The sequence below is a fragment of the Erythrolamprus reginae genome, chromosome 1 (assembly GCF_031021105.1).
Source record: "Erythrolamprus reginae isolate rEryReg1 chromosome 1, rEryReg1.hap1, whole genome shotgun sequence".
Taxonomy (NCBI): Eukaryota; Metazoa; Chordata; class Lepidosauria; order Squamata; family Dipsadidae; genus Erythrolamprus; species Erythrolamprus reginae.
Genome location: NC_091950.1, coordinates 205,390,618 through 205,415,457, shown reverse-complemented (window position 1 = coordinate 205,415,457; position 24,840 = coordinate 205,390,618). Strand labels below are relative to the sequence as shown.

The window sequence follows — 24,840 nt, the reverse complement described above, 5'->3', positions numbered from 1 at the left end:
AGGCAGGCGCGGCTGTTGTTGCTGGCTGGGGTGGTGAGATTCGGCTTCTGCACATGTGCAGAAGCTGAATCTCACATGCATGGCATGTGCACATGTGTGTACACGCGTGCATGGCCAGCCATGATGGACCTGTGTGCGCAGATCCATTTCCACTGGTGGAATGGCGTTCCACCCTGTTCTACTTCCTGATCTCCCCTGCTGCTATCTTTTATCACTACCTCCAGGTGCCGCTGTTTTGGCCTTTGCGTGCCCCATTTTTGGCTTGTGCTAGGCAACGAGGATTGCTGCTGCCACCTATCCCTGTTAAAATGTTGATCTGAGTGTTGAGTATGAGCCTAAGGGATGAAGAAGACTAACACATTTAAATGAAACTGGTTTGATCATATGGAATAGAATTGATGAATATGAATTAAGGGGCTAAAAATATTTATCAGAAAGTATGAATTAGTGTCATTTCTGTTGTGAGTATATGTAAAAGTAGGAGTCTGTACTTGTGATAATTGCATGTTATGCTTTAGTAAATGATGGTGATGGAAGAACAAGAGACAAATTTATTTATGTAATATTTGGTGTGAATGTGATCCAGGGGAAATGGTTTTTTTTAAGGTGTCATGAAGGGATGGGTAGGAATATGAGGACTTTCAGAAAATTATTATGAAGATAACATCTATTTCTGACAATTGAAAGAATGCTATTGTTGTTACCCTGTGTAGGGAGTAATGTAGTAAGAGTGAATGCAGAAATTATTTGGTTTGTAAAATGTGCCTAGAAAGATGTTTGACAGAATTCCGATTACAAGAGGTGACTGAGCCAAATTTATGAAATGCAATTTGGCTTTTTGTTAGTCAGCAGGATGTGCAAGTGACACTTTATTCTTCAGAAGATTATCAAGAAATACAGAAATATGAATGTGAGAAAAATAGTTTACTGCTGTAATGGTGAACTATGTAATGCGTCCCACAAGTGGCACATGGAGCCATCTCAGAGGGCAAGCAAGATGTTGCTCTATGTGTGTGCTGGCCTTGGGAAAGACCGTTTCGCTCTCTGGACGCTTCAGGGAAGCTTCCCTGAAGCCCTGGAGTGCAAAAAACCTACCCAATGAACAAACTGGAAGTTCCGAAAACCGCACTTATGGTTTGCCGTTGTGCTGTTTTTTGCACTCCAGAGGGTTCAGGGAAGCTTCCAGAAGCTCTGGAGTGCAAAAAAACAGCACGATGGGCAAACCGGAAGTCTATTTTCCCGAAATTCCGGTTTGTCAGTTTGCCAGTTCCAGGCTTCAGTGCACAGGGAAGGAAATTGTGTACACATGTGCAGAGGGTTGTGCAGGGGTGAGGGGGAGGGAAGGGGTGTGGGCAGTGCATGCATGCTAGTACTCCCACCACCACCCTTTTCGCAAGCAAACTAAATAAGGTTCACCATCACTGGTTTACTGTATTATTTGTTGTTTAGGAAGAAGGGAATTAAATTTATATTTAAAGTGAATTACAGAAACTTTGCACAAATATAGAATTGCAGATAAATTGTTGAGTGTGATAAGTGTGGCGTGTGCAGGGCCTGAATGAATGTAAATATGAATCTGAAAATTAATGTATCAGAAATAGTTGTATATGGCATAGCAAATAAAGAATGATGGAAAAATTAGGGCAAGTAGATGAACCTGTGTACTTTGGTTGAATGTTTATATGTAGAAACATATAACATGTTTATATAGGTTAGTTCAGCATACTAAGATATTGAATGTTTATAATTTTTAAAATGTGCACCTAAAATACATTGTATGAAACAATATGTAGATATGGTGGCAGTAAGGATGGCATAAAAATATGAACACATGGGAAGTTATGTTTAATTAAATTAGATTTAATTTCTGGACTTTTCCGAATAATATTTAACATTATGGTGTGCTCTCCCTCTCCCTCCCTCTCTCTCTCTTGCTGTGTGTGTATAATGTAAACTGCTTTCTCCCCATCCCCCTGATTTAAAAATTTAATATGATTTAGATCAGGGCTGTCAAACTCAAGGCCCAGGGGCCAGATCTGGTCTGTGAGGTGCTTAGACCTGGCCTGCCAGACTGCTCTGCCAGTGAAAACTGAGCTTGGGAGGGCCACATGCAGCCCTCCTGAGCTTCATTTTTGCTGGCAGAGGGTTCCAGGAGGTCATCACAGCTGAAAACAGAGCCTGCAAGGGCTTCACAAGGCCCTCCTATCTCAATTTTCCCTGGCAGAGGGCTGCTGGAATCACTGCAAAAAAGGGGCTCGGAGGCCTGTTTTCCCTGGCAGTGCACTCGACTGGCATAGATGCCCCTGACATAAGTGACATTGAACTTGCCACCCCCACCCCAGCCACCCCCTCCCAGTCCCCCAAAGGTCAAACTCAACCCTGATGTGTCCCTCAATGAAATTGAGTTTGACACCCCTGATTTAGATGTCTAAAACCTTTTTTAAAACACAAACTGGAGAAGCTGAAGCTATGCAAGCCAGATACTTTTATAACTATTCATTCAGAATAAAATTGGAAGGGACCTTAGAAATCTTCTAGTCCAACCCCATCCTGCTGAAGAAGGAGACCCTTGGACAAGTGATTGTCCAGTCTCTTCTTAAAAACTTGCAGTGATGAAGCACCCACAATGTCTGAAGGCAAGCTGTTCCTTTGATTGTCTTCACTGTTAGGAAGTTTCAGGTTGCTTCTCTCCTTGATTAGTTTCCATCCATCATTTCTTGTCCTGCCCTCTGGTGTTTTGGAAAATAAGTTGACCGCTCCTATTGATTGATTGATTGTCAGACATGTATAGGATAGTAGTAGTTTGTATAAACATAACTAAAAAGTAACAATAAAAGAGGAGGAAAGGGATGGTACAGTGGTGGGCTTAAGCACACCCCTTACAGACCTCTTAGAAATAGGGAGAGGTCGACTGTAGACAGTCTAAGGTTAAAGTTGTTGGTTTTGGAGGAAAAAACCACAGAGTCAGGTAGTGCATTCCAGGCATTGATCACTCTATTGCTGAAGTTGTTTTTTCTGTAGTTGAGTTTGGAGCGATTTACATTTAGTTTGAATCTATTACATGCTCGTGTATTGCTGCAGTTGAAGGTAAAGTAGTCATTAACAGGAAGGACATCTTGATATATGATTTTATGAACTACATTTAGATCAGATCGGAGGCGACGTAGTTGTAAATTGTCTAATCCCAGTATTTCAAGTCTGGTAGAATAAGGTATTTTGTTGAGAGCGGAGGAGTGAAGGATTCTTCTTGTGAAATACTTCTGGACACTCTTGAATCCAGTATTGAGCTGTATTCCAGAATTGGCCTAACAAATGTTTTGTAAGCTCTGGTTAGCAATGTAATATTGCCAGAGAAGGAGCTACTTAAGATTAGATTAACAACTCTTAGTGCCTTTATGGAAATATTGTTACAGTGGGCTCTAGCACTTCGGTAGCTGGATATTAGTACTCCAAAGTCTTTGACAGAATGAGGTTCATCTACAACTTTGTTTCCTCCAAGTTTGTATTTTGTATTCTGATTCTTTTTGCCAATGGGTAAGACAGATCATTTGTTGGTGAGATTTGAAGTTGCCAATTGTTTGACCATTCTGCTACATTATCAAGGTCTTTTTGAAGGGCAGCGGCATTGTCGGTGGTGTTAAATAGTTTAACATCATTAGCAAAGAGAATGCAGTTTCTTATAATATGGTCACAAATATTCTTAGGGAAGCTCCAGCTGGGCGGGGCACTGCCGGTGCCTCCGACCTGGAGCTCCCATTCGCAGCTGTTCCCTGGCTACTGCCCGATGCTGCTGTTTTCGGCGTGGTGTAACGAGAGAGAAAGAGAGAGAGAGAAAGAAAGCAAGATAGCAAGAGAGACCAAGAGATAGAGAGAAAGAAAGAAAGAAACATAGCAAGAGAGACAGAGTGAGAGAGAAAGAGAGATAGCAAGAGAGAGAGAGAGAAAGCAAGAGAGAGAGAGAAAGAGAGGGGGAAGGAGGAAGAGAAAGACATAGAGGGAGGGAGAGTAAGAGAGCAAAAGAGAGGAAGAAAGAAAGAAAGAGGGATGGAGAGAGAAAGAGGGATGGAGAAATAGAGCGAAAGGGAGGAAGAGAGAGATTTTTTTTGGTCCAAACTTTTTTTTGCCCCCCCCTCAACGTTCCCCAGGATTTTGAAAATATGAATAATGTGCCACAGCTCAAAAAAGGTTGGGAAACACTGATGTAGAGTATGAAGAGTGTTGGTCCTAGAACACTGTCTTGAGGGACATCACTGTTGACAGGAACAGGATTTGATATGACACTTCCTATTTTGACCACTTGTTGTCTGTTAGAGAGGAACATGGTTATCCGATCATGTAGGGGTCCTGAGATGCCATTGGATTTTAGTTTCAAAAGCAGTTTGTCATGTACTACTGAATCAAAGGCTTTACAAAAGTCTATGTAAATTGCATCTACAGTAGTCCCTCACCTATCGCTGGTGTTACGTTCCAGACCTGGCCGCGATAGGTGAAATCCGTGATGGGGAATTTATCGACTGATAGTACTTATTTAAGTATTTATATTGTAATTGTTTGGTAAGTTTTCATTGTTTTAAGTGTTTATAAACCCTTCACACACAGTATTTATTTTAGATACAGTATTTAAATACAGTATTTACAATTTTAGATATTTTTTTTTTTTGAAAAACCTGCCGATTGAGTTCGGCGGGCTGTTTAAATCTGCCGATCGACTTCCTCAGAAACCCGCGATGAAGTGAAGCCGCAGTAGGTGAAGCGCTTTATAGCGAGGGACTACTGTATTGTTTTACCTTGATCAAGTTGAGTGGTCCATATGTTTTTGCAATGTAAGATTTGCAGATTACAGGATAATTTTTTCCTTAAAACAAATTGTTTGTTGGAGAGTAGGTTATTAGTTTCTAAGTGGAGTGTAATGGATTGGTTTATGATTGATTCCAGGACTTTGCAGGTGGCGCAACCCAAAGAGATTGGTCTGTGATTTTCAACATTACTTGGATCTCCTTTTTTGAATATAGGGATGACCGTGGCTAGTGACCATAGTTTGTGTAAGGAGTTAGTACTGAAGGACTTTTTAAAAATTATTAGAGAAAGATTTTTACATGACATGGGAAAACATCTACAAATGGTTAGAATTCAGGAGAAATAACTGAATAAACAAATAAACAATATAGAGACATATTTGATACCTATAAATAAGATAGTGAAAGCATAAATCAAGCAATAATGATGTATGTACAGTCTGCTTTTTGAACTTTCAGAAATGTAAATAAAGAAAATAATGGTGTGCTTTCTTTCCTTCCTTTTTTCTTTCTCTCTCTCCTTTCTCTTGTTTCTTTCTCCTTTTTCTTTCTCTTCTTTCTTTTCTTTCCTCCCCCTTACCCTTTCCTCCCCCTTACCCTTCTTTCCCTCTTGAGAGAAGGGCGGCATACAAATCTAATAAATTGAATTGAATTGAATTGAATTTATTGTATGTTTACATTGTTTTTTTAATGTTTTCTGAAAAAAAGTATTCTTAATAGATTCAGCCAAGTTGTGAAGAGCTTTTTAAAGAAGTATGCACATAGTCCATCAGGTCCAATAGATAGAGATGATTTTAGGTTGCATAATGCCTTTCTAACATTATCTTCTGCAAAACCATTGAAGTTGATTGTGGTACAACTAGGAAATATTGGGCATGAGCCATTGCTGTTTAAAAAGGCTGAGCTGACAAATGTGCTAAAGAGGTCGGCTTTAACTTTTTCATCATTATTGTCTTTACCATTCGGTCTTTGGGATGGATCTTGAGTTGGTTGTTTACAAAGTTATAGAAGGCACATGTGGACTTTGTGCATAGAAGGTTTATTTTATTTTTAGATAATTTATTTTTATTGGATTTGGTGATTATTTGCAGTACATATAATTTAATGAGTCTTTGGATTTCAAGAAAAAATATATTGTATTAGTCTTTGGTAGAGTTTATAGTATAAATGAATTGTCGTTTGGTGAGTTCATTTTTGCAAACAACTCTACAGAATTGTGGGGCCACCGAACCATCTCTATACTTAAACTCGGGACTATCTCTGGAAACTTCAGCGGTGATTTTTGATGCAATAATTTTGTGAACCTAATCTATATCAGGTTTGTTTGTGACTTCAAGCCCAAATAGTATAGTTTTTGTTCCCATTCAAGGTTGTCTTTGATGAGTAAGGATATATTGTTTGGATGGTTAGCAGATGGTTGAGGTAGTGGTTGTTGTGGTTGTGCATATGATTGAATGGTTGTTGAGCTAGTGATTGAGGTAGTGGTTGTTGTACTGGAATATGATTTTGATTATTTGATTTTCTATTTGTGCTGTAATTTTTTTTATCCTGTGAAACATGCTTCTATGCATGCTTCTATCTGTGCTTCCAGAATCTATGTATGGTTTTTTTGTGATTTTATGGTTGTTTTCAAGGTTTGGAATCTATCAGACATGGTAATTAGATAATCCATGATGGACAGAAATAAAGAAATGTGGGAACTTTTTGTAGGAAATTGGCTATATTTTTGTTTATTTCCAGGCAGGTATTTGAGCACATGTGGCATTTTTTGTATTCTTCATTCTCTTTGGTGGTTTTGTTACATTTGTAGCATATATTGTCATTGGTAGAGGTATCATCCATTTGGGGGTGTTTGGATTGTGGAGTTTTTTTATTTTTTTGTTTGGCCTGGTCAAATAGTGGTTGACAAAAGATCAATAGTCAAATAGTGGCTTACAAATTAATTAATTAGTATCAATAATTCATCAAATTAATTAATACCAATAACCAATCAAATCAATGAATTAATATCAATAATCAATGGAATTTATATCAATAATCAATGCAATTAATATTAATAATCAATTAACATCAATAATCAGTCTAAACATCAATAACCAATCAGTCAATTACCAATCAGTTAATTATACTAATTAATGTATAGTTAATTAATATTACCTAACCAAGTCAAGTGATCAATCATTTGTTGTTGTTATTCTTTGCACTTTTCCAAAGTCTCAGCATTTTTTTTGTAATGTGGTATGGTTTCATTAAAAAAACCTCAAGTTTAAATATAATGCCACCAGAATGATCAATACTAACTTTAAAATGTCAATTAATTAAAAAAATTAAAAGGTAGAGTTTTGGAACCATGTGAACTAATTTAAGCATTATGAAATGTAATGATAAATGATGATTGTCTTAAACTATTCTGAAAAATATTGGTCTTATTTTAACCATTGTGAGGTGGATACTGGTTTATATTTAAAGGAATCAAATGATTGTGCTTTGCAATAAGTAAAACTTGTTAATTTTTTTTAATAAAACACAGCTTCTGTTTAGTCCCAAACAAAAAATCAGACTTGCTTACTTTCTTTATACAGTGAGAAAATCCTTGTACCCTAACATTCCATTTTTATAATAAAAATGTTGTCTGATACTTTTTTCAAAGAATGCCCTTGTGCTGTAAAAATACTCTTTAGCAACTTTTTCATATACAGTACTGCAGGGATCGACAAACCCAGGCGCCTGGTCGCCAGTGGCGCCTAGAAAATGTTGTCTGGCGCCTAGAAAATGTTGCCTGCTGTACTGTATGTATACAGCAGTGTTTTTCAACCGGTGCCGCGAGGTGGCTCCTGCAAGTGGGAGCTCCAGGGCTGAGGCTTCAGCCCTGGAGCTCCCACTTGCAGAAGCCGCCCCCCGGCTATTGCCCGCCGCCGCCGCCGCTACTCGCGCACCCCAAAATACCCCCCCTGCGTGCCCTTTTCCATGGGCGCGCAGTCCCCATTCCCCTGCCTGCCTGGGGGGGGGCGGGGAGGCGCCGGCAGTAGAAGGCGCTGCCCCCGCCCGCCCGATCCGCTCCCTCTCCTCCTCTTCCGCTGAAAGAAATGTGCGGAAGCTGCCTGCTTGAGCCTCGCGTTGCTCCACCCCGCTTCGTCCTGCTTGTCATCCTCCGTTGCCAGGAAAGCCGGGTTTGTTTTCCGTGAAAGCAGCGCGCCTTTTAACACGCTGCTTTCCTGCACCAGCGACGTTTGGCTGCCGAGGGGGGGGGGGGCGGGGAGGAGAAAATCCTCCCCCCCCAGGAGCAGCAAAAGCCTAAGCGGCGGGGTGCGCCGTTTGCCTTCCGGCTCAGTCGCAGAGGCTTTTGCTGCTTGTGGAGGGGGGGGGGTTGGCGGTGCTGATGCCAAATGCTTTCCCTCCGCGGTGGGGGGTGCAGGGCAGGCGCAGTCAGCCCCAAGAGACAAAGATGGAATGAGAGAAAGGAAAGAGAGAGAAAGGGAGGGAGGGAGAGAAAGAAAAAGTGAGAGATAGAAAGGAGAGAGAGAAAGGGAATGAGAGAAAGGAAAGAGAGAGAAAGAGAGGGGGAGAAGGAAAGAGTGAGAGATAGAAAGGATAGAGAAAAAGAGGGAATGGAAAGAGAGAGAAAGGGAGGGAGAGAAGGAAAGAGTGAGAGATAGAAAGGATAGAGAGAAAGAGGGAATGAGAGAAAGGAAAGAGAGAGAGAGAAAATAAGAGAGAGAGAGCAACAGAGAGAGAAAGAACAAGAGAGAGAAAGCATGAGAGAGAGAAAGAACAAGAGAGAGAGAGAGAAAATAAGAGAACAAGAGAGAGAAAAAGATAGCAAGAGAGAGAGAAAGCAAGACAGATAGGGAGAGGAAAGGAGAGTGAGAGAAATGAGAACAAAAAGGGGAGAAAAAAGGAGAAATGAGAAAATGATTGAGGCAGAGAATGAGAGGAGAGTGAAACAAAAGAGAGAGAGAGGTGATTCTTGAAGCATATGGTAAAAAGCATCCAAATAATAAGAAACCCCCCCCCCCCCAGCCCACACCTGTTTTTGAAAAGGATAAAAGAGAAAAAAAACCCAGCCCTCAACTGGTTTTGGAAATGGTTGGAGTGTGTATACATACACACACATAAGGGGGGGAGAGAGACAGGGATGGAAAAAGAGGAGAAGTGAGAGGGAGAAGGAATGAGGGAAAAAGGGAGGAAGAGAGAGAAATGAGAAACATGAGAGAGAAAAGGGGGAAAGACAGGAGAAGTACCCAGAAATGAGACAGTGGTATAAATTTCAGGAGGGATGATTGATGATTGACTGTATTTATAAGGGGATGTTACATGGGATTGTATATATGAGGGGGTTATTTATGTATGTATGTATGTATGTATGTATGTATGTATGTATGTATGTATTTATTTATTTATTTATTTATTATTTATTTATTTATTTATTAGATTTGTGTCATTTTGGTTGGTGGTGTGCCCCAGGATTTTGTAAATGTAAAAAATGTGCCGCGGCTCAAAAAAGGTTGAAAATCACTGGTATACAGTATATTTTTCCCGCCTTGTGTTTACGCCCAGAAATGGTACATCTTGGCTTCCGTAGCTCCGCCCATCAACCTCGGAGCGAGCTGCTTTCCCAGCGTCCCCTGCGCTTGCCTCCCCCCCTTGCCTCCATTCTGCCTCCTACTCGAACCCCTTCACTCCCCCCCACCGCACACAGACGCTCCGATCTTGGCCGCTCACCCGCCTTCGGAGAGAAGCGGAAGTCCCTCCCCTCCCGGCGTGAGGTTTTGTTCATTCCTCCTCCGGCCGCGTGCGCGGTGACTTCCGACCAGTAACCCCTCCTCCCCCCTCCCCCCCTCACCCGCGTCCCCGGCCCGGTCTCCCTTTCCTTCTTCTCTGTTTCGGTTTCTGACTAACGGTCTCCCCTCGGATCCCGACGGGAGTACAGCAGAGCCGGCTCGGCGGAGCCAGGCCTGCGCCGGGGGGGAGGGGGTGAAAGCGATGTCAGGTGGAGACTCGGCAGCTGCCGCGGCCTCCCCTCAGCCGTTGCCCTTCTCGCTGCCCAAGCCTCCCCCCCTGATGCAACTGAACCCCGTCGAAGGCGTGCGTCCTGTGGGACCTCCCGGGCCGGAACAGTCGCCGAAAAGCACTCGCATGGGTGGCCGGCCGGACTGGCCTGCCGGGAAACCCGTCAGTCTTCTGGCGCCTCTCCTTCCGCCGCGCGGGGAACCCGAACCGCTCCTTCCCTTCGGGCCAGTAATCTCAACCACACCGGACTACGGTGTGGTTGAGATTACTGCATTGGCTCATCATTTTCGTAAACAGCTATCTCCACCTGAAAGTGATGACCAATGCATTCACTCACTCCTCAATGAGTGGTATGAGTTTAAGGTCCTTGGAAAAGGAAAGAAACTGTGTGAGCTTCTGGATTTGGCACTCTCCAACACCGAGAGATTTCCAGTTCTGGGAAACCTGTTGTCGATTGTAGCGGTGCTCCCTGTCTCAACCTCATGTTGTGAAAGAGGATTTAGTTTGATGAACATGGTCAAAAATAAATTCAGATCAAGGATGCAAGAAGAAAGTTTAAGTGACTTGTTTATGATCACCATGAATGGGCCATCTGTGAAGGCGTTTGATCCTGCCAAGGCTGTGGACCACTGGTACTTCAGCTCTAAAATCACAAGGCATGTTCATGGCCACAAAACGCAAAGTGAAAAACACTAGAATGTTGCCTAAAATCTAAAATATCAAAATATAATATTTATTATCTTTAAAAGTAAAATGTTGTTTATAACGTTTGTAATGTTTTTTTTGTTAAATTAAAAACCAAGTTTGCTTAAAAAAAATTCTGGCTCCTAAATTTTTTGGCTGGCTCCTAGATTCTGAACAACTTTGTCGACCCCTGCAGTACTGTATTAAAAAGCTAATATTGGCAGAAACAAGAGGCTTCTCCATGGCAAATGATGTTTTTTGAGACATTGGATATTCTTGTGATAATATGGGGCATGGTACAGAACAGTGATGGCTAACCTTTTTGCTGTCACATGCCAAAAGTGACACAGAGGCATGCACATGCGACCCCACACCTATAATTCAATGCACCCATCCCCCCATGCATGCACCTGTGACCTCTGCACTCCCCCACTTTTGGCATGCGATGGCATGGTGGATTGTTTGCCCTCCCCAGTCTCCAGAGTCTTTAAAGGAGCTTCTGGTCGCACTGGAAGTTGCAAAACGGAAAATTTCTGGCCTCCGGAGGCTTCTGGGTGGAGGAGAAGATTGTTTTCACTCTCCCCAGGCTTCAGAGGCTTTAAAGAAATTCATTTTACCAATTGTGTGGTATAAATCAGCAGAAGACCTCAATATCCACATAGCTCTTCATAGATATCCTTGATTCTGGGGACCTATAAATCAGGATGTTTTAGGTAACAAATGGCTGTTTTAGTAACAGAATGAGATTGCAGGATATGAATTGATTTAGTGTTACATCTGAACCTTGTGGCTTGTTTATTAGAAATAAAGAATGATACTATAAATAATATTTAAATTAATGATTATGTTCACTAATGCTCTTCTAAATTAGGTTAAGAAAGACAAATTCATAGTTTGCAAGGTGTCTTATGCAAAGTTTTTCCTGTTTTTATTCAAAAATTAAATCCTTGCATTGTTCTTTTACTGGCTCTTGACAACAAATCCTGCAATGATATAACATTGCTTGGATTTGTTTTTCTGATATTAAATTTTCATTTCACTTCTACTTTTTTTCAGCGTGTAGTCAGCAATTATATATTTTTAGAATTTGATATTCTTAAATATAATGGTATACAGTTTGAAAACCTTCATAATATAGACAGAAGTGATCAAATAGTGATTAGTGATAAAACATACTTATGTTTCATTTGCAGAATCCTTCACATTGGGTGAATGTTCACCATCTGGAATATACAGACGGCGGAATCCTGGATCCAGATGACATCTTGGCAGATGTTGTGGAAGACAAAGATAAGGTTGATGGAGAATAATTTCTTTATTTTTAAAGAGAAAGTGTCTGATTAAATTAAGATATGATTTGTATATAATAACCTCATGCTAAATTCGTATTTTTAACAGATGCTTGAATGACTAATATCAGGATGAATGTGTTAAATGTTTATATTTCAGTCTTGTTTTTGTTTTTGTTCATCTCAGCAAAAATTCTTGAAAAAATACCTGATATATAGTGTTGGCATATATTAAGTATTCAATAGGGGGGGGGGAAATCTTGAGTGCCCTTATGGATTTGAAATTTGAGAAGCTCATGGGATTCAGCATTGATTTTAGATGTCTAAATTGTATTCTTTGATTTCATAAAGATAATGGCACTGTCCTGCGTAAATACATCTATTTCCTCATTAAATATTTTATAAAAGGGTTAATTGATCCACAATTTGATACAATGTATTCATCCTTCTGACAGGACAGTATTTTCACAGAAATTCCATTGCCTCTACATAGCAAACAAATGTGTACCCTTCATTTATACTTGTTCCATATATTATCTCTACGTTATGAAAAAAATATGAAAGTTGACATAGGTTGACATAAGTTATGAACTCATTACTTTTAAGTGATTGATTCTTAATTTTTCTACTGAGCAGGGTTTAGGGAAATTATTATTATTTATTATTATTATTTATTAGACTTGTATACAAAATATTTGTACAAAAAGATTTTTTTCTCCTTCCCCTTCACAAAGTAAAAATACCTCCTCTTCTCAAAGTAAAAAACAAAAACAAAAACCAGACCTTCTGATTCATAGGATTTGAGTAGCAGGAAAGATGATAAGAGAAAGTCATCTTAGAAAAGAGGGAACAGCTTAGAAAAAGCTTATCCACATAATATTCTCCATACTGAAGGAGCGGGTCCAGCAGTGGGTTGCTCGCCATCCAATCTGCATAGGACCGAGCCTGTCTTTAAAAAGATTGCTGGATCCGCCCCTTCCCCAGAATTCGCTCGGTCCTCCTACCGGCAGGACGCGTGGTGGCTCAGCTCTTCTCCAAACACCTTTCCTTCCATTCTTTCCACTAGAAATCAATCTGAAAAGATAAGTAATTAGTCCTTTTCATTCTTATATGGCAAACAAAAGCATTTAGCCTTCAGCCAGCCCTCCTGGGCTCGACTCCAAGCGGAGAAGCCGTGGCGAAGCTTTCTGCTAATTGCGTAATTGCCTTGCTTCGTTGCAGCCGGCTGCGTTTATTTTCTTTAAATCTGACTGGCAGGGAGGTTTTTATTATCAATTGGCTTGTATATCTTTCTGTTACCTCCTGCCGAATGGGACGCTTGTACAAGGGTGCTTGTTTAGTCCCCCAGACTTAGTAGGACTCTTTCTTGAGTGTTAATTTTGGTGCAAAGGCCTGCAGTGCCCAGTAATTCTGGCACCAACGGCCCGCCCATGCACAGGCCCTTTGGCACCATACGTCCGCCACTTGGCCCAGAGTAGCCTGTGAGAGTCTCAGGCTTTTACCCGTGTGCTAGGCCTCTCAACCAGTGTGCCTTGATTGCGTAATTAGTGAGGCCTAGCCTATCTGAACTCATTAGCACGAATCTTGGATTGATCCAGATTGCCTTTGCGTGGCAGACGGTCCTGGGCCTAGGAGCTTGGGCCCCCCTTCTTCTTGGGAATTATAATATTGCTTCTCCACAAATTTTTTGGCTCCAGACCTTGTCCCTGTAATTTGTTCAAACCATGGCTTTTGTTCCCAAGAGAGGCACTGCTTCCAGAAATGTTCAGGACCTTAGGCCTACTGGTGATGAAATTGAAACCATCCCCCAGGCCTTGTCCTCCTCTCTTGCAGCTCCCCCAGTGTCTAGGCCCACCAGAGCTGAAAAGAGAAGTGATAAAGCACTCCAAAAAATCCATGAACAATCAGCTAAATGCTTAAGAGTGCAGGCCTAAGTGCATGTAAGCTCACCTGAACCCCCAGATTCTTTTGATCTGCCCCCCCTCAGGTGTATCTGTCTTGTCTCTGGATGAGCCAAACTTAAATAGACCCCAACCTAACTTATGGGGCTTAGGTCCAGAGGAACCAGACTGTTTGAATCAGGGCCCCTTAGAGCGTGACCCTCCCAGGGCCCACAGGGTTCCCTCTGATTTACCTGCATCTATTACTAACCTTCCTCCTGAGCGGCAATCTATGTTTTCTACCTTATCTCAAGCCATTGATGCCAAATTCAAAGCCATCAATGTGCCTTCCCATCCTCGTAGTCACTCTCGTTTCAAATCCATGAAATTCACTCTCATTTCAAATCCTTCTCAACCTACAGAGTGCCACAAGAACCAGATTCTGAATCCTGTTAGGAGGAAAACGAGGATGATGAAGATCCTGAAGATAGGGATGACCCATTTCAAGCCCTGTCTGAGGATGAAGAATCTCAAATCAAGACTCCACCATCCTCTACTATTTTTCCTTTTCAGTTGTTTAAGTCTCTACTATTCAAAGCCAGGGCAGCACAGGTCTCTCAGGTCAGGACAAGCCTGCACCGACCTCTGCAACTTCACAGGAAGAAAATCTCCCCTTCTTCACGGAGGAGCAGGAAGATACTGAGGTCATCCCCATGCCTAAACTTTTCAAGAATGCTTTGTTGAAACAGTGGGATCACCCTACCTTGGGTTCTAATCCCTCCTCCAAAGATAGGAAACTACAAAGTCTCCCCTTCTTATGAGGACCTTCTTCTTTTTCCCAAAGCAGACGAACCGGTCAAGACCCTACACTCTGCAGAGCCATGCCATGTCTTAAAGCCGGAAGATAAACGTCGGGAGCAAATGCTCAAGAAATGTTTCTTTGCTGACACCTGGGCTATTAAATGTGCAGCGTCAGCATTCTTTTTTACTAGAGCCATGCTTCTGTGGTTTCAACAACTTCAACAACATATTACTCCCGATGACTTGAGGGGCCAACAGGACCTCAACAAGGTCTTTGCGGTGGCCCAGTACCTCCCTGCAATCCTCTAGATTTGCGGCAAAATCAGTGGCTGTCTCAGCAGTCGCCAGGCGGGAGTGAGTGGCAGGTGGGAGTGAGACAGAAGCGGCAGCTTTTCTTGGGTCCTCTAAATCGTAAGCTATTATTTGGTGATTTACTTGATCCTCTACTTACAGAAGCCACTGATAAGAAGAAAATCCTGGGTCCTACTAAAATGCTTCAGCCCTTTCGGCACTCCAATCGGCAACAAGATCAGGGGTTCACATTTCAAAGGAACTCAGGTCAGTATAATTCCTGCTTTCGTTCCTAATCAGATAGGAACCCCAGGGGCAGAGGGTCTCGCTACCAGAGGAGCTCCTCCTCCTCGAGGACTTCAAAAAGATCAAGGTGGTAAAGATCACGCTATTACCATTGGAGGCCGTCTGGCCTGGTTTTTTTCCAGCTGGCACCGTTCCTGTAAGGACCTCTGGATTATTTCTACAGTGGAGTGTGGGCTCCAATTGGAGTTTCTCTCCATTCCCCCCAAGCATTTCATATCTTGCCCTTCTCCCAGATCTCCCTCCTCCCGTCTCCATATGGAGGAGGTGATCCAACATCTGCTCACTATTAGGGCTATCCAGCCAGTTCCAGCCTCTCAAAGAGGTCTTGGCTTCTACTTCATCCTCTTCATGGTCCATAAGTCCTCTGGAGGATGGAGAGCCATTCTGGATCTCAAATGATTAAACCAGTACATTAAATACAGAAAATTCAAGATGCATTCCTTATCCTCTATCCTAGCATCCATTCACCCGGGGGACTTCATGTCTTCCTTAGTTCTTATGGAGGATTATCTCCATATTCCCATTTTAAAAGGCCACAGGCAATTCCTTTGCTTTGCCTTTCAGGGAAAACACTATCAGTACAGGGCCATGCCTTTCGGCCTGTCCTCGGCACCTTGAGATTTTACTAAGCTCCTGGGCTCCTTGGCGCCTCATATCCAGGCTACCCCCATTCATATTTTGTTTATTTAGATGACATTTTAGTTCACGGTCCCTCCAAAAAGGGCACCCATACAGATCTTCAGTTATCCATGTCTATTCTACAGGAGCACGGTTTCTCCATTAATATATGCAAAAAAGCCAGCTCCATCCTTCCACTTCTCTTCAACACCTGGGAGCAGTCATAGATTCTCGCCTATCCCAAGTTTTCCTTTCTACTGAGAGGAAGATCAGCATCAAAGAGCTTATCTCTCAAATCTGGTCCCAAAGAAAGGCTTCCATCGCCTCCCTATCTTCCCTACTGGGAAAGATTGTGTCCTGTATTGGTATCGTCCCTTGGGCCTGTCTTCATGCCAGGGAACTCCAATGGTTCTTATTGCCATTCCAAAGATCAGGAACCAGCAATTTGGCACGCTCCATTCTCGTTCCTCCTGTCGTCCTATGATACCTCTCGTGGTGGACCTCCTCCGCCCTGGACAAAGGATCCCTATTCAGGATTCTGGACCAGTTTACTATTATCACCGATGCCAGCCTGTTGGGCTGGGGAGCCCATGCTCCGGGCCTGACAGCCCAAGGCACGTGGTCAATGGAGGAGTCAACCAAGCCAATCAATTGGCTAGAACTGAAAGCAATTTTGTTAGCCCTCAAGAGGTTCAAACCACACATCCTCAACCAACATGTCCTAGTCCTAATGGACAAGCCACATCTGCAGACAAGGAGGCCCCCGGTCCAAGGCCCTGATGCAGGAAACTCTGAAGCTGGGTCTTTGGGTGGAGAGACATCTGCAGTCTCTATTGGATGACCACATATTGGGAGTTCTCAATGTGCAGACAGACTGGTTCTCCCGGTCAACTCTGGACCCAGGAGAGTGGAGTCTCCATCCGGACCTATTCCAACAGATCTGCCTCAAATTCGGTCACCCGTCGCTAGATAAATAAATAAATAAAATATTAAATTTATTTGGATTTGTTACGATTTGTTTATGCCTTGTTGTGAGCCGCCCCGAGTCTGCGGAGAGGGGCGGAATACAAATCTAAATAATAAATAAAAATAAAATAAAATAGACCTGTTTGCAACTGCAACCAATGCTCGGCTCCCTCGGTTCTATTCCAGATTCCCATCCCTGGGAGCAGAAGCAACTCCTTGGCCTCCAGGTCTACTATATGCCTTCCCACCAATTCCAATGCTTTCAGATGTAATCCACAAGATTCTTCTCGAGCAGGCCCAGGTAATTCTGATAGCCCCTCACTGGCCTTGCCGGCCCTGGTTAGCAGACCTCCAGCGGCTATCCGTCCAGGCCCCTGGTGACTCCCTGTTTCGGGGGATATGTTGCAGCAGGGGGTCTCTCACCATCCAGACCCAGAGTGGTTCCACCTCACCGCTTGATTGTTATCCGGCACGACCTAGACCTTTGAGGTTATGATCCAGATGCTGTCGAAGTGATCCTGAAATCCAGAAGAATGTCTACCAACAGGATCTACGACCATACCTGGTCTAAATTCCACCAGTGGTGTTCACAGGAAGGCCTCTCTCCCTTGTGTATTCCCATGCACAGGATTGTGTCCTTCCTCATGAAAGGCTTTCATCTAGGTCTCTCAGCCAACACTACCCAGCGGCACCTAGCAGCCTTATCTTCAGTTCTGGCAGGACCCCGCAAACAACCACTACGTGGTTTCCCTGAAATGCAAGAGCTGTTAAGAGGCATCTCAAACCTCAGGCCTCCCACGGTCCACAGATATTCATCCTGGTACTTGCCTCAAGTACTACACTTATGCCAGTTTCATTCGGACAAAGTAGTCCTCCGATTGGACCCCACCTTTCTACCAAAGGTCAGCTCCATGTTCCACAGATCACAGGATATTGTATTGCCTTCCTTCTGCTCTGACCAAAACCACCATCTCTCCATCAGATGGCACAACTTGGATCTAACTAGAGCTCTGCGGATCTATATCCAACGCACCAGGATTTTCCGCAGGTCAAAAACCTTATTCATAGCCTTCCACCCCAGATCTCTGGGGGCCAAAGTCTCATTCACCATATTAAACCGTTGGATCCGAGGGACACTCTCTAAAGCCTACGAGTCAGCATCCCTCAATGTCCTACGAGGCATTACGGTGCACTGTACAAGAAGTGCAGCCACTACAGCAGCTTGGGCAACTTAGGCCCCACTGGAGGAAGTTTGGAAGGCGGCCACATGGGCCTCTCCCAACTCTTTCATAAGGCACTATAAAATTGACTATTACGCTTCAGCGGATGCTGCCTTCGGCAGAAGAGTTCTCCAATCTGTTATCTCTCATGATAGCCAACTAATCCCTCCCTAGGGACATATCTATTGGGTATGTCCTACATGACTGCTGGAGCTGCTCCTTCAGTATGGAGAATAGGTGTTGATTGCTTACCTAAATGCCTCTTCTCGTATGCTGAGCGGGCACAGCAGTCACTTCTCTCCCTATGTCTTTCTGACTATGGTTGTACCTTTTTTCCTTCTTTTCTTATACATGAGAGTAGAGCCACCACTTTTCGAGCCCAAGTCTACAGATTTGCAAATTCTGGGGAAGGGGCGGATCCAGCAATCTTTTTAAAGACAGGCTCAGTCCTATGCGGATTGGACAGCGAGCAACCCACGTGATTGCTGGACCTGCTCAGCATACGAGAAGAGGCGTTCAGGTAAGCAATCAATGCCTATTTTCTCCTGAACGATCTGTCTCTGAAATGTGAGGTTCAGGATTGGTGGAGGAAATGCTTGGCTCGGTTTTGGAGTTACTCAATTTAATAGAGTGAACTCTGGGTCCTATTTAGAATGTTTTAATCATCGTTTCATGGTATTGAATGCTCAGCAAAGACAATGCTGTAGCATTTGGTCTTTTGTATTAGATTTTTACACCTTTCAACTCCCTTAAATTTCATCAATGGCCATAGGAAACTCTGGGAGTTGGGAAGATAATTTGATTGGTCAAGTAATTAGAAAGTACTGTAACTGAGGAATATAAGAGTATGAATCAGGTTAGTGGTTCATTTGTGATTTTTGTGGGACACAAATATATATTTAATTCTGAAACATATATTTTGATGATGTGAATGTTCAGTAGTGGAATCTTAATAAATTATCTTAAACTAGTGTATACTTTTTAGAGTCTTCTATTAAAGAAAATTGCAGGCATGTGGTAAAAACAACCCTAGGCATTACCTGCTTCCAATTATCACACTGCCAAATAACATAGATGATTCCTCCCCCAAAAAAATTATAACTATTAGCTTTTTACATGACTTGCATTCTGTGAAGGTGAAATGGGTTGTTCAAACAATTCAACAATCTTAGAGTTGTCAGGGAAACCTATGGCAATTTTAACTGGAAGGCTAAAATTTCTTTTTCTAAGAAAGGAAAAAATGACATAAATTTGAATAGTGTGCAGTTTCTAACTTAAGAAAACTACAGTATAATTAAATGTGGCATGCTGTACATGTTTACTGTGTCTTGTTGCTAATTAACTGTTGGGAGTTTCTTTGAGAAGAGCTGGCTAACAGCTGTTTGAAGTAATAAGAATGGGGAGGGCTTTAGAGGTGATGAGCAAAACAACAAAATACTCCAGTAATATAATGATCTTCTACATTTCCTATTCTTTGAGGAAAGAAACAGGAAGCATCTATGATCAAAAAAGGTTAGGCAAGTAAGCTTCTGTTTTTCATTTATCTTTGGCTTTGTACATACTGTACCGTTTGCAAAGTATTAGTTATTTCTCTAACCAAATATATCCATATTTCCTTTCTCTTTAGCTTTTCCCCCCCACTAGTTTTTGGACCATCCTTTTCTGATGCATCAATGGCACAGTATATTGTCTTGAAGTTCTTTCAGTTTAATTGGCAAAATCTACCCTAGACTATTGTGTATTTATTTTCCCTGCTTCTGTGCCCTTCTTGCTTTTTTCAAAAAACTTTTATTCAGTCTCCATTCTGTCCCCACCATATATAAATATTATGTGCCATTCCCTTATAGCAGGAGTGTCAAACTTGATTTCATTGAGGGCCACATCAGGGCTGTGTTTGACCTTGGGGGGCGGGTGGGTGTGGCCAAGGTGGGCATGGGCAACTCAATGTTACTTATGTCAGGGATGCCAGTGGTGGCTCGAATGCTCTGCCAGTAAAAACAGAGCGGACCTCCAACTATTGTTTTGTTGGCAGAGGCACTGCTGGCCGGCCCTTCTATGTTTCCAAGACAGCCTCTTGGAAAAAGGCAATTTGAGTATAGAAAAACATAGTCTGATATTTAACATCACATACATGGCAGAACATTCATTGTCTCTTGTGGAAAATCTGAATGGTTCAGAAATAGCAGCTTTGGTTGTTTATTAACAAACTATAATATTGAATGGAAATACAAATAAAACCATGTAGAGAGATCTACACAGTTTAATCTGATGTTCTCATTTCATTTTGTAAAGAATGATTTCATTACATATTTAAAATAAATCTGTCACATACTAAAAATATTGAAATAATTAAACACATTTGATTTTATGCATACATTTTCTAAAATTAACTGCCTTTTTCACACTAATCTGCCTTGTCTCTAATTGGGTTGAAATGTGTGAAAGAGAATAATTTTTCAAAGGGAAAATTAAGTCAACTTTCATCTGTTATTCAGTGTATAGGGTGTGAGCCAGAGAAAAAAGCTTGTAGTATTTTGAGGTGGTAGTTTTTGCAGTGGTAAATTTCCTGCAGATTAAAAAAATACCTTTTTTATTTGCCCCAAAATTGTAAGAATAAAAAATATTTTTAAAAAAATTTATTCTAATTTTTCATTTATTGTAGTAAAAGTAAAATAGTATAATTATTACACTTTTAGTATAATTTTGGAATAATAGATATTTTCTTCCTTTTGGAAAAAATGAAAAATAAGAAAAAATATGGGACATAATGGGTCTAAAAAAAGAGAGAGCTGATGTGATAAACTACAGTAATGCAGCAGGTTCTCCAGAAGGAGGAAGCACATTCCAAGGAGGGGAGATTAGAGATAGCACAGTCCAGAATGGGATTGTGGGAGGAGGAAGTGATTTAGTATACATACTCCCTAGAAGGGTTGGCCACCTTAAACACTCAAAGAGCCATTTGGACCCATTTGGCAAAGAAAATAAAACACTGGGAGCCGCAAAACCTGGGTGGACATGGCCAACTTGATGTCACATGACTCCCAGCCACACCTACCCAGGTTTTATGGCTCTCTGTTTTCTTTTCTATGGGAAACAGGTCTCTCTCTCCCTATCTTTCTTCCTCTTTCCCTCTCCCATCTCTCTCTTCCTCCCCCTCCCCCTCCCATCTCTTTTTCTTTCTTTCTCTCCCTCTCTGTCCTTTCCCTCTCTTCATCTCTCCCTCTCTCCCTCCCTGTCTCATCTCTTTCTCCCTCCCTCTCCCTCCCTCTCCCCCATCTTTCTCTTTCTCCCCCTCTCTCCCTTCATTCTCTCTCTCCCATCAGTGGTGGAGGCTTCCCTTCAGGTGACTCGCCTCCCCCTCTTGTGACCCCCGGCCAGCTTTGGGTGCCAGGAGGGTGTGCCCGCACAGGGAGACCCTCAAGTGAGTGCCAAAGCATAGCAAAAGCCTCTCTCCTGCACTAAGGCTCCCGCCATCGCCCTGCTATGTCCTGTCCTTCCTGCATGAGAGAAGGAGGGGAAGGAGAGGGTGGGCTGCTGGAGCTTTAGTACAGGAGTGAACTGGCTCTGTACCTGCCTTCACAGCACATTTGTGAAAAATTCAGATTTCATTTCCTGCCTGTTGGGCTGGAGATCGCTCCCTCTGTGCTGAGCCAAAAAGCTGCTGGGGGGGGGGGCACATGGCAAGGCGATGGCCGGAGCCTTCGTGCAGGATAGAAGTCATGTCCTTTTATGTCCTGCAGCAAGTGGCCTGCATGTACATTTGCTGTACCTTGGTGCTTGCTTGAGGGTCTCAAGCAAGCACCTTCCTGGCCCCATCAAAGCCAGCCAGGGGGTCATGGCTAGGTGCTGCTGGCCCATCCCCCTATCTGACATCTCTTCCTCCCAGATCCCATTCCTATCCTGCCAGCCCTTGTGTAGTGAGGCCAGCCAGGCCAGTATCTTGGGGTGGAGAGCAGGTTCTGTGTCTCCTCAAGCAACCGAGGCACACTCAGCACCAACAAGTGCCGGAAGAAGCTACACAAGAGTGAAGCACCGAAGAATCAGCCCCAGCCATTTCTCCATTCCCCGCTATCACCCTTATCTTCTGAGGCCAGCAGAGGGAGGGGAAAGAGAGGGGTGGGTCAGCCAGTGATGGGACAGGTAGCCGCAGCAGAGGGCCCAAAGAGCAGTATGGCTCTAGAAACCCTGCTGTAGAATTTCCCAGGTTATATCTGTTGAAATGAGAGTAGTTTAGGCTTAGGAAAGATTCTATCTATAGAAGACTTTGGTGGATTGTGTTTCATTTTTGAGCTAGACAAAATGAAACAGATGCAATATCATTTTATTATAATATTACTTAAATGTTCATTTTGTTATTTAAACATAAAATGCATGATTCTTTTTGGCTTATTGTTAAAATATAATTTGTCAATTATAGTTTAATGGTCATTAAACATAAGTACATAATTTAATCAGACAGTAATGATATTTTTCAGTTGAATACATTTGATTTTTTTTTACATTTCTCTCAAATGTTATAACTGTCACTAAATAATTCTTATAACGCTTGTACAGCCCTGCACATTGGCTTGGAAGACTTTTAGCCCATTTCTCCTTAGACAAAAGCTTCAGCTCATGTCCACTTCTGCTCCTTCTATATTTTTTTGACCTTTCATTTCTAAAACATTAACTTTCTTTGGTTTAAGATTCTTTGATGGTACTTTTTTGTATGTTTTAAGTAATTGTCTTGCTGCCTGAATTCATTGGCAAGCCATCATGTTCCACAGGTAGGAAAACAGGCCCAAATCATGGTTCTTGCCACCACTATGTTTCACAGATGGGATAAAGCGCTTACACTAGAATGCAGGGTTTTCCTTTCACTAATCAATACTTTTCATTCGGATGAAAATGTTCTGTTTCGGTCTTATCCATCCACAGAACATTCATCCAATTGTTTTCTGGCTTATCCATATGATCCTTGGCAAAATGTAGATGTGCAGCAATGAACTTTTTGCTCCCTTGTTCTTAATATAATCTTCATCAGTTATCTACTCCAAGGGAGAATAACAATAGTGCTTCATTTTCTGATAATGAACTGGTGGAGTCCAAACACTTTGAAAATAGTTTTATAAACTTATTTAACTGGGTTAGTATCAATGTCTGTTTTTGGAGATTCTCAGAAATCTTCTTTGATGGAGCGGTGACAGACTTCCTGTGTGTGAAGATCAGACTTAGATAATAAATACCCATCATTGGGTTTCTTAAATAAGATAGAACTCTCACAATCATCTCATTGATTGAAGCACCTAACTCTAGTTTTCCCTTCAAATAAACTAATCTTATAGGTTCACGTACTGTTGTTACACACATTTGTAGGGTGAAATCATTTTCCTCCCTAAATATATGAAGAATTATAATGTTTTGACTCTTTAGTTTCATTAGACTATTTTTATTTAATTTCTTGGACTTGTGTGCAGAACAAATCATGTTTTAAGTACTGTATATTTATTCTGAAATACTGAAAATTCAGAAGGGCATGTAAACTTTTAAGCACCAATACAATAAATAATTGTGTACAAAATGAGGTAAATAAAGCTATAACAAAAGATTGCAGGCTTTTCTCCTCAGAGAAATTGATACTCATTTGTGGTGTTGAATAAAGATATATGAATAGCCTCCAAGCATTTTGTTTATCTGATTGTTTTAACAGCTTTAACTGTTGAATTTTTTGAAGACTTAGAATGAAATATTTTGATGGTTGTGATGAGTAGATTTTGAAAGTAGCTCACTTTCGGACAAAAACAATTTACATCTTAAACATAATACAGTACTGTATTCTCTGAGCTCTTTGTTACATTTTCCCAAGGTTTTTTTAAAAAGATCAGCAATCCCTGGTGGAGAAGTTTGAAAAGAAAACTGTCATTTATTAAGGCTGAGAACTATATTCAGGATTGTGCTTCTGTCTTTAAAGGGTAGAGAATTTTCTGCGTTAAAGACATAAAAATGTGCTTGCTTCAGTAAAGAAAACAGATTTTATTGTTTTTTTGTCAGAAATTAATAGAGAGCAAAAGACAGAGTTGGGTCATAAATGAGTAGAATATCAGGACCGTGTATAATAGGCCAGATTCAGGTCTTGGATCCATCTTATAAATTTAGTAATTAGACGTTCATGCATCATCTTTTATTAAGAAAAAAATGTTCAACTTTCAAATTAAAACTGGAAAATTCTTGAGGTATCTTAATTGTTGTATTTTATGTTATAGATTTTTTCCTAATCCAGATTTTAGAGCATTTCATTCATTTCTTGACTAGGCTAACTTGATATCCTTTCTAATCTACATCAAACAGCTTTTATTAATACAGATCAAGACATTTTGAACATTATTACATCTTTTCAACATGGCATATATGAAATGGATAGATTCTTTTTTGCTGGTTACTTCAGAAGGTTCTGAGACATTTTAATGCTTTATATGAAACCCTTATTTAATGATGTATTATCTACAAAGTCATGGATGCCTACAAGTGATGATTTTATCTAAATTTAAAGTGAACCTAAATTCCATGAGCTTATATTGCCCAGCAACATAATTAAATAAGTTCCCCCCTCTCTTTTTCTCCCTCCCTCCCTCCTTCCCTACCTCCCTTCTTGTCTGCAGAATTAGCTTATTTGTATTCACACTGAGACTGTTTTATGCATATAGCTAGATAAACTTGCTGCTGCTTTATTTACTGTAGATATTTAAAAACAATATAGATTGGAATGACCTTACCTATTATTTTATATAGATTCCAATATAGATTGGAATGACCTTATTTATTATTTTATATAACAATAGGGTATGAAAAAGCTATCAATACATTTTGCCTTGTTTTCAGACAGCATTTCCTCCTCCCTTCTCCCTGCATAAACAGTGTTCCAATTCAGTATACTGTATTTTTCAGAGTATAAGACATACCTTTTTACCCTCCAAAAGAGGATGAAAACTTGAGTGCATCT

At 41.5% G+C, this 24,840-nt stretch overlaps 1 protein-coding gene across 5 annotated transcripts in view; it reads left to right on the top strand.

Annotated features, from left to right (window-relative positions):
* PARD3B (par-3 family cell polarity regulator beta) overlaps window positions 1–24,840 on the top strand; it is a 697,616-nt gene that overhangs the window by 37,504 nt on the left and 635,272 nt on the right. For all 5 annotated transcript variants that reach the window (XM_070732030.1, XM_070732029.1, XM_070732032.1 and 2 more), the window contains exon 2: window positions 11,684–11,785. In XM_070732030.1, the coding sequence (XP_070588131.1) occupies window positions 11,684–11,785 (102 nt within the window). The remainder of the gene's footprint in view (window positions 1–11,683; window positions 11,786–24,840) is intronic.